The sequence below is a fragment of the Papio anubis genome, chromosome 11, assembly GCF_008728515.1.
Source record: "Papio anubis isolate 15944 chromosome 11, Panubis1.0, whole genome shotgun sequence".
Lineage (NCBI taxonomy): Eukaryota > Metazoa > Chordata > Mammalia > Primates > Cercopithecidae > Papio > Papio anubis.
Genome location: NC_044986.1, coordinates 68337246 through 68347869, shown reverse-complemented (window position 1 = coordinate 68347869; position 10624 = coordinate 68337246). Strand labels below are relative to the sequence as shown.

The 10624-nt window shown below is 45.2% G+C and overlaps 1 protein-coding gene and 1 non-coding gene across 5 annotated transcripts in view; both read left to right on the top strand.

The window, feature by feature from the left end:
- Positions 1-475: 475 nt before the first annotated feature.
- Positions 476-10624, top strand: part of PSAP (prosaposin) — a 34856-nt gene continuing 24707 nt past the window's right edge. For 3 of the 4 annotated variants that reach the window (XM_009214734.3, XM_003903809.4, XM_003903808.3), the window contains exon 1: positions 476-663. In XM_009214734.3, coding sequence (XP_009212998.1) covers positions 624-663 — 40 coding nt within the window. In that variant the 5' untranslated portion in view covers positions 476-623. Of the gene's footprint in view, positions 664-1121; positions 1140-10624 lie in introns of those variants that run through there. The other variant, XM_017962968.3, reaches the window with a different exon arrangement.
- Positions 7240-7299, top strand: LOC116269580. The gene has a single exon (XR_004177202.1). It is a non-coding gene; the product is annotated as a U7 small nuclear RNA (small nuclear RNA).

Sequence of the window (10624 nt, the reverse complement as noted above, 5' to 3'; positions counted from 1 at the left end):
AGGCGTGAGCCACCACGCCCAGCCCAGACTTGCCTTTGACCAGGTGCCACCACCTGCCCCCACGTGCTCCTGGCCAGGACTGAGTCCTGTACCCTCACCGTTACACGACTACTCATTTTCTGTGAAACCTCAAGCTATTCTGTGTGAAACCCGCTACTACAACGGGCTGATTTTTTTGTATTTTTTTTGTAGAGATGGGGTTTCACCACGTTGCCCAGGCTGGTCTTGAACTCTCCGCCCGCCTCGGCCTCCCAAGTGTTGAGATTACAAGTGTCAGCCACCGCGGCGGCCAACAATGTGGAGATTTAAAAGGTATTGTTACATATATAATCTCTGACCTATTAATAGGGTTTTTCTTTTATGACTTTTCCCTTCCTTTTCTCGAAGTTCTTCCTCACTCCTCCCCATAGCCCTTCCCTTCGCTCCTCCCATTGTCCCCCAATTGGCCTCCCCTTCGCGCAGGCGCCCTCAGAGGCGCTGAGTCAGGGTGCTGATGAGCCCGGGCAGGCCCGGACTGGGCGGGGTTAGCGCCTGCGCACTGGACGGCTTCGGGGCAGGGCAGATTTATATCTGCGGGGATCAGCTGACGCTCCGCATTGCAGACTGCGGAGTCAGCCGGCGTTATGTACGCTCTCTTCCTCCTGGCCAGCCTCCTGGGCGCGGGTAAGCCCTGGGACCCTCAGTCTGGGGAGGAGGTGCCTCGCAGCGTCCATCGGCCCCAGTGTGGGCTGTGCCGGGCCTGGTCCCTCTGCTCCCCCTGCCCGGGTTGGCGAGGGGGCGCGCACTGCGCAGGCGCGTTCGCCGGCTTTCTCTGGGCGACCGGGGGCTCCGGGGGGCGGGCTGCGAAAATGCCCCCGGGAGGGCGGCCCAGGCCCTAGGCAGCATCTCCCTTGGGGCTGGAGTGGGTTCCTGCGCGGTGGGGGCCCCGAGGCCTTCCCTCAGACTGCGTTTTCCACTGTGGGGTGGGTCTTGTAGGGTGACCCCTTGGGCAGCTGTGTTGTGCCTATGCTGGGCGCACGTGATGGAGGTAGGCTGGGGCCCCGTCCCGCAGGACACTTTGGCCGTTGGCTTCAGTTGCCTGTCTGTAAGGGTAGCGAAGCTGCAGGAAGCACATGTATATCATCTGTGTTGACGTTTGCGTATGTATTTACTCCGGATTCTAGGTGTTGACAAAACGAGTCAGACTCTAAAATATTTTGAGATTTATTCTGAGCCAAATATGAGTGACCATGGCCCGTGACAGCCCTCAGGAGGTCCTGAGAATATATGCCCAAGGTGGTCTGGGTACAGCTTGATTTTACGTATTTTAGGGAGGTATGACACATCAATCACATACATTTAAGAAATACTTTGGTTTGGTTCAGAAAGGCGGGACAACTCAAAGCGGCAGGGGGCTTCCAGGCCATAGGTAAATTTAAACATTTTCTAGTTGACAGTTGGCTGAGTTTATCTGAAGACCTGGGATCAATAAAAAGAAAATATTCAAGTAAAGATAAAGGATTGTGGAGACCAAGTTTTATTGTGCAGAGGAAGCTCTCAGGTAGCCAACTTAAGAGAGCGAGCACGTTGTAAAATGTTTCTATGGACCCGAAAGGGTGTCTGGCTCTTAGTTGATTATCTCCTGGATCTGGGAAGGAAAACATAGGGGGAAGGGGATTCTCTATAGAATGTGGATTTTTCCCACAAGAGACTTTGCAGGGCAATTTCAAGGTATGGCAAGGAAATATATTTTGGGCTTAGATATTTTGCTTTTTTTTTTTCCTTCTCTCATAATGTTATGCCAGAGTCAGATTGGAAAGTAAGTCACGATATATAGGGTCAAATAAAACCTATCTGATGAGAATTTGTGATTTGTAGGGTATGACTCCCTAGACCCCTTAGATAGGAATTTGGCCAAGCTAAAAAAAAAAAAATCAGAGCTTAATTCTCATAGGTATTGAAGGCGATATAGTGTTTTGTGGTCCAGTTATTTTGCCATGGAGTCCTCATTTCACTTGCTTTGAAATGTCTTGCATCTGGGCGCGGTGGCTCATGCCCGTAATCCCAGCACTTTGGGAGACCGAGGTGAGAGGATCGCTTGAGCCTAGGAGTTGGAGACCAGCCTGGGCAACATAGCAAGACCCCGCCGGTTAAAAAAAAAAAAGAGAGAGAGAGAGAGAAGAAAGTCTTGCACACTATTGGCCGTTTGTGTTTTTTTTTTTTTTTTTTTTTTTTTGAGGCGGAGTCTCGCTCTGTCGCCCAGGCTGGAGTGCAGTGGCCGGATCTCGGCTCACTGCAAGCTCCGCCTCCCGGGTTTACGCCATTCTCCTGCCTCAGCCTCCTGAGTAGCTGGGACTACAGGCGCCCACCACCTCGCCCGGCTAGTTTTTTGTATTTTTTAGTAGAGACGGGGTTTCACTGTGTTAGCCAGGATGGTCTCGATCTCCTGACCTCGTGATCCGCCCGTCTCGGCCTCCCAAAGTGCTGGGATTACAGGCTTGAGCCACCGCGCCCGGCCCGTTTGTGTTTTATTTGTTCGTTTTTGAAACGGAGTTTCGCTCTTGTTGCCCAGGCCGGAGTGCAATGGCGCAGTCTCAGCTCACTGCAACCTCCGCCTTCCGAGTTCAAGCCATTCTCCCACCTCAGCTTCCCAAAGTGCTGGGATTACAGGCGTGAGACACCGCACCCAGTCCCCACCACAATTTCTGTTTCTTAGTAACTATATGTAATTTAAGGGCAGGCTGCCATTTTAGCCACCATACAGCTACCCAGATTTTAATAAACAGTGACAAAGTGGATGACAGGGTTGATGCAAAACCAAAGAAATGTGTTAGCTTTCAGCAGCTCTCAAGAATGTCTCTTGACCCTATACCAAGCTCTTAAATTTGTTTTACCTGTGCACAGTGAAAGGCGATCTGCTTACTAAAAAAATCATTTTGGTTTTATATTCAAGCTTATACTGCTGTTATTCTATGGTCTGTATAATAAACTAATGCTGGTCTCTAAATTTTTTATACTGATTCAGAGCAATTTTTTTCTTACTTTTTACATTATCCATTGTTCTTGTTGACGTTGAGTCACTCTTCACAAGACCCTTAAGAGTTCTGATTCACTCACATCACCCAAAAGGGACTTAATTGTGTCTTGGGAAATGTAAAATCCACCTCGGGTATATATGGGCTTATGGTTAACCACAGTATTTTGTTAACCAACGGACCCTCTTCCCTGAAAACTCTGGTAAATGGGAGGTATTGTAATGGCCTTGGTCAAACTTTGCTGTCCTGCCTTTAGGATTAGGCCAAAGTCAGTGCTGATAACAGTGTTTGAATGCTGCCTGGCCTTCACAGCTGTGGCCCCTTTGTGATTTTTTTGGAATTGTTACTCCTAAAATTTCTAGACATGATAATGAGTTTTGTTCGTGAAAGTGCCTGGTGACTGCAGCTATTGTCTGCTGCCTGGGAGGCATTTAGAACTTTCTTCGTGACACTGTTATAGTACAGAGTGTCACCCCGAATCGGGGCGGGCTTTGTATTTTGTGTTTCAGTGATGTCCTTCCCGATGGTAGAGACACTTGCTTTTGAGTTACTTTGCCCATCCAGCTGCCTCTCCTTTTTACCCACCTAAAAGCAAAAGCAAAGCCATGGCACCGTGGGAGAATTGGAGAGCATCTAATCTAATCCCTTTGGAAGAAATGAAGACCTGGAGGTGCCCAGAGGTGATTCTCCCAAATCACAGACCATTTACTGGGGATGCCAGGACCAGAACCCAAGACTCTACAGTGCTCGCTTTTTCCGTATCCCTCTGTCAACATGGACCTCTTAACTTTTAAAAACTTAGTGTAAGTTACATACATGGAAGATTAAGTAGATAACTTGATGAATTACCACAAAGTGAGCCCGCCCGTGTAAGCAGCCCCCGAGGTTGGGGAGCAGAGCAGTAGCATCCAGGCATCCAGAGGCCCCTGTTCACCCGTTCACTGCCCTGTCCCACTTGCCCCAAAGGAAACATTTTTGTTAACCTTTGAACGCCATAGATGTAAAGGCTGCAGTTTCGAACTTTTACAAATGGGATCATGGAGGCTGTTGCTGTTGGGTGAGTCCTCTGGTGGAAAAAGGAGCGTGTTCATGAGCTAGGTGTAAGGCATGAGGGCTGGTGCCTGGATGTGGCAGGTGCTCCCTGAAGCTTAGATGCTCTGATAGCTGTCAGCTGTGTGGTGGCTAGCCAGCTGAATGTTGTCTACCCCACACTAAGACAGGTGTCTTTTCTGGGCATGCTAGAAGGTATTAACATATTTTCTTTCAATAACATATGAATTTATTGCCTGGCCTGCTGTATATCAGTAGGAACTTCAGGTCTTGGCCTGTCAGGGATTTTGGATAAATCTCCTGTTTATCAATAGTAAATCAGTTTTATTCTGTGAAAATAAGAGTATAATTCCTGAAGAAAGAAGGGTTTATTTGTTTTAACAAATCAGTGATTTGTCACGTCCTTGAAGTACATTTGACACGTTGTTTTGTTTCTTTCTTTTTTTTTTTGGAGCAGAAAGTTTAATAGGCAGAAGAAAGGAGAGAGGAGAGCAGCTCTCTCTTGTGAAAGAGAGGCGTCCGAAAGGGAAAAACCTGACAGGTTGTTTTTGAGATGGAGTCTTGCTCTGTCCCCAGGCTGGAGTGCAGTGGTGCGATCTTGGCTCACTGCCACTTCCGCTTCCTGGGTTCAAGCGATTTTCCCGCCTCTGCCTCCCGAGTAGCTAGGATTATAGGTGCCCACCACCATGCCGGCTAATTTTTGTATTTTTAGTAGAGATGGGGTTTTGCCATGTTGGCCAGGCTGGTCTTGAACTCATGACCTCAAGTGATCTGCCTGCCTCAGCCTCCCAAAGTGCTGGAATTACAGGTGTGAGCCACCGCGCCCGGCCCTGACAGGTTGTTTGGAGAAGGAACTCTGAGAGTTGAAGTCTGTTGGATTAATTGATGTGGCATTTTCTAGATGAGGGAAAGGAGAAGTTAGTCTTCCATTTTCTCGGTGAGTGAAACCATGGGATGTCCAGATAGCTGTTGGGAAGTGGAAGGGTGGGGCGGGGTGTTGCTGGCTGGGGACAGCACCTAATGAGGCATGCTTAGGAAGTTCTCAAGGCCAAGACCAAAGCCACTTAGACAGGTATGCATGGCAGCTTTGGAGGCAGCTTCTAGCAGGGATTCTAGAGTACTGGCTGCCAGGCTGTAAGCCTTGCTTTCTGGCTCCTTTTTGGTTCTGCCACCAGGAAGGAGAGTCTGGATATTCTTCAGATAAATGAAAGAGAGTACTAATTAGAATTACATTGCCCTGCTTGCCCTTTTTTTAAAAATTATTTTATTTATTTATTTTTTTGAGACAGAGTCTTACTCTGTTGCCCAGGCTGGAGTGCAGTGGCGTGATCTCGGCTCACTGCAACCTCTGCTTCCCGGGTTTAAGTGATTCTCATACCTCAGCCTCCCAGGTAGCTGATAGCTGAGATTACAGGGGTGTGCCACCACGCCTGGCTAATTTTTGTATTTTTAGTAGAGATGGGGTTTCGCCATGTTAGCCAGGCTGGTCTCGAACTCCTGACCTCAAGTGATCTGCCTGCCTCGGCCTCCCAAAGTGTTGGGATTACAGGCGTGAGTCACCGCACCTGGCCTTTTTTTTTTTTTAAGGCTTTAAAACAGTGATGATAAATACAGTGATTGGGATGAAGATTTTGGCTGTTGCAAAAGTACTAATTGCTTTATTTTTTTATTACATGAAGTTCCAAAAAATAACTTTATGGCATTTGTAATATTGTATGTTGGGAGAAGATGACAATGTGGAGTGGAAGTTTCACGTTATCTCATTGCTGACAGTAGCCATACGACCTTGGGCAAGTTGCTTAAAGTCTCCCGTATTTCATCATTTGTAAAGTGGCATTAATCATTCCTATTTCACTGGGCTGCTGTTTAGCTTTAATAAATTAGGTGAATACAGAAAAGGACTTAGTTAGTATTGTTTGTTGCTGTACCACTAATATAAATAATGTATTGTCAATATCTTTGTCCCCCCAGCACAGCAACCTATTTTCTGCCCTTGATTTTGTGATTTCCTTTGGCATCTTCGTTTCAAAGGACGTTGTGACTTTAACAAAATTAAATTGACTTATTAAAAACATACATGCTGGGTATAATTAGTGAGTCAGGAAAACAAGCCAGGGTAGGTACACAGCAGTTAGGAGGGAGTTGGTAGGCAGTTCATAGTCTAGGTAGCCAAACTAGGTGTAGCTGCAGGTGATCTTGACATCAGAGCAGCCCAGCAGATCAGAGCTGGTTCCTGGTAACCTGAATGCTTGGGTCTGCACCTGTTGTCACTAACCCTGGACCTGAGGTAGTCTGTTCCAGCCCCCTAGTTCAGTTTCCCCATTCATAAATGGAGGCGAGCTGTTTAGAGTAGATAATAGATGGACGTGGGAAGCCAGGTCAGTCAGTAGAATGGAGTGTAGAATACAAGGTTTGTCCCCATCACTGCTGGCCCCAGGCCCTCCTCAGACAGCCTAGTAGCAGCTCCCTTAGGAGCTTGCAGAGGTACACCCCATGTGTGAGTTCCTTCTGCCTTTTTTCTTTTTAACACGCATAATAGTATATTCTACTGACTGTTTTGCTTGTTGCTTCTTAAATTGTGAAACATTTTAAAAGTGGAAGATTATCATGAACACGTGTATGCAACACCCAGGTTAAGAAATGGAACCTGACAACCCAGCTGCCGCCATAGACAGCCACCTTCCTGGACTAGTTTTTCCTCCCCCTTAGGTCTTTTTCCTCCCCTACATGTGACTGGAAGCTTCAGCAGTGTGTATAGAGTATTGTTTTGGATATTTTAAACATTTTGCAAATATTGTATCCAACAGTCTTTCCCTTTATCCTTGGGGGATGTGTCCCAAGACCCCCAGGGGATGCCAGAAGCTGTGGATGAGACCAAACCTTATATATAGTATGTTTTTTCTTATGCATACATACCTGTGATAAAGTTTAGTTTATAAATTAGGCACAGTAAGGGATTAACAACAACTAGTAATACAGAACAATTAAAACAATATGTAATAAAAATTCTGTGAATGTGGTCTTTGTCTCTCAGAATACATTTTCAGACCACATTTGACGGTGGGTAACTGACATGGTAGACAAGGAAGCTATGGTTAAAGAGGGACCACTCTATATTGTTGGGTTAGTTTTTTGTTTTGCTAGGAAGGTTTATCTACGTTGATAATGTGTAGATTACTGTTATGCCTTTTAGAATTTGTCTAGAAGGCTTTCTGGTTTTTACTGGAAAGCCCTCCACAAAAAAGAAAATGCGTAGACCTGTTTCATTTTCACTACAATATAGTATTGAAATTATAGAATTTCTTTTTCTTTTTTTTTTTTTGAGACGGAGTCTTGCTCTGTCACCCAGGCTGGAGTGCAGTGGCGTGATCTTGGCTCACTGCAACCTCCGCCTCTTGAGTTCAAGGGATTCTCCTGTCTCATCCTCCCGAGTAGCTGGGATTATGGATGCATGTCACCACGCCTGGCTAATGGTTGTATTTTTAGTACACACAGGGAGGGCTTCACCACATTGGCCAGGCTGGTCTCGCACTCCTGACCTCAGGTGATCTGCCCTCCTCAGCCCCCCAAAGTGCTGGGATTACAGGTGTGAGCCACTGAACCCGGTCTATATCATTTCTATTCTAGTGATAGACATTTAGATAATTTCTAGTTTTTTTCTGTTACAGCCTGCTTCGGTAAAAATTCTTGCACATGTCTCCTTGTGCACATGGAAAACATTTCTCTAGGGAATATGTCTAAGAGCAGAATTGCTGAGTTGTGGAGTAACTAACAATTATAGAAGTACTCTCAGATGATCTTGGCAGTTGCCATTCCATAACATACTCGATTTCCAGTTACTGCATGCCTTTGTTAGCATTTGATACTGTTAAAACTTTAAATTTTGCTAATTTGATAGGAGTAAAATGACTTAGTGGTTTCATTTGCATTTCTCCTTTTGTTTTCTTAAACAGTATATCCTAGAGGTCACTTCATGCTAACACAGATAGATGTACTTAAATTTTAAAATTTGAGATAATGTTAGATTTACAGAAAAGTTACAAAGGTAGTATACTGAGTTCCTGTATACCCTTCACCTAGCTTTCCATACTGTCAACGTGTTGTATAACCATGATACGTTTGCCAAAAGCAAGGAATTAATATCAGGACACTCACTATCTAGATTGCAAACTTTATTATTTGGATTTTTACCAGTTTTCCCACTAATCTCATTTTTTGGTTCCTGGGTCCAACCGGCTATGCCACATAGCCCTTGGCTCTCAGGTCTCCTTAATCTCTTCCCACTTCCCAGCTGAGTATTTCATTGTATGGATGTGTCTATTTAATGCCTATTGATGGACATCGACATCTAATAAAATGTGAGGTGAATTCTAATGAGACTTGTAAATGTAAAAATCGTAAATTCTGGCCACATTTGGACAGATACTGCCTTTGAAAAATTATTTACATGAGAGGAAACAACATGACTAAGATTGAAGAAGACGCAGAGAAAGTTCTTTTGGCCAGTATTTGTCACGTTGCTTACAACTCTTTCAGTAGCTGTGATGGGATGCCATTCTGTATGAGTAAATCTGTTCTTCAGGCATTGATACCAGAGGGCCATGTGGCTTCCTATAGCACTAGGAATAAAACTCAGAGTGTGTTGGCAAGGTCGCCTGTCACCTGGTGATTGGCCACCTCTCAGTTCCTCCGCCTGTCTTCTGTCTGGCCTGCTGTCCAGGCTCCTGGCCCCTTCCTTGTTGGTGTTCATAGATTTTCCAGTTTGAATTCCACCTCTCTGAGACATCTTCCTCCCTGGGTAACCCATGGGGCTTCCTCTCTCTATGCATTCAGGTCCCTGCTTGATGTTGCCTTATCAGTGTTCCCCACAGATCTGTCTGAAATAGCTGCCCCACCCCACCTTGCTTTATCTGTAGCACTCACCGCTACCTGGCGTTGTGGTGTGTGCGTTGTCTTGATCACTTGCTGTGTCTGCAGCCTGTGGAGCAGTTTGGGCACATAACAGGTGCTCAGCATTGATGAGTGCCGTGAGGTGTAGCCAGGTAAACTTCAGCTGGGGAAGTGTGGGCTAGTGTGCTTGAAACTTCATTACTTCATAGTGCTGAGTCTTTATCATGATTAGGTAGAATATTATCTTCTATTCTTAAATTAATGTTAAGACATTGTTTTTAGGGTTACGAAATTAAGAGTGACTTTGAACGCAAATGAAGTGTTGACCTTTATAATAGTTGAGGATAGTTTGGGACCCGCCCCTCCCAAACCTTTTGGGGAGGGTTCTATGTAGGTGATAGGGACAGGGGAGCCTAATATAATTTAGATGTTAATGGTGGCTCTGATTTGAGGTAAATCTGAAAAAGAAAGCAGCTATAAGTTGAGGAAATTATCCCCCCCACTTTTGGTTTCAGAAGTTGGTTCTCTAGATGTTTAGCTTGGAGGTTCTCAAACTTTTGGTTGCAGGATCCCTATATACTCCTTAGTTATTGAGGACCCCAAAGACCTTTTGCTTATGTGGGCTGTATCTATCAATATTTAACATCCTATGAGTTAAACTGTCAGTGTTTAAAAAGTAATGCTTTGAAATATTGATAAACCTATTACATGTTAACATATATATATTTATTATATGTATTATATTTTTAATGAAAAAATATTTTCCATAACACAGATATTTAGTGAGCAGCCTGTTTTACATTTTTGCAATCCTTTTAACACCTGGCTGGATTCTTAGCTGCTTGGGCATTCAGTCTGTTGCAATGTCATGTCACATGCCTCTGCAGGAACTTCACTGGACATTTGTGAGTGAGCAAAATGGCAACTGATGTCTTGTTTTCATTATGAGGATTTTTCCCTCACAGACCGCCTGAAAGAGTCCCTGGGACCTTTAGGGTTTTGGACCACACTTTGAGAACCACTGGTTTAGCTGATTTGCAGAACCTACAGATATTTAATAGCTAACCCATAAGGAGACATTCTGCTTTTTTTTTTTTATTTTAAAAAGACGGGGTCTTGCACTGTCACCTAGGCCAGAGTGCAGTGGCATGATCTCGGCTCACTGCATCCTCTGCCTTACTTACGGGTTGAAGTGATTCTCCTGCCTCAGCCTCTTGAGTAGCTGGGACCACAGGTGTGCGCCACCATGCCTGGCTATTTTATTTATATATATATATAGTAGAAACCAGGTTTCACTATGTTGACCAGGCTGGTCTCGAACTCCTGACCTCGAGTAATCCACTTGCCTTGGCCTCCCAAAGTGCTGGAGTAACAGGCGTGAGCCACCGCACCCAGCCATTTTTTGTATTTTTAGTAGAGATGGGGTTTCACCATGTTGCGCAGGCTGGTCTTGAAGGAGCTCAGGTGATCTGCCCGCCTCTGCCTCCCACAGTGCTGGGATTACAGATGTGAGCCACTGCACCTGGCCCATTCTGCTTTTTATTGAACATTAGTTCATTTAATTATCATAACAGCCCTCTGTGGTGAAAGCAACTAAATCGGAATTCTGGGCCAGTCTGATATCCTGCCGTGACCCATACTGTGGTCTGAACATTTTAGATTTCAAATGA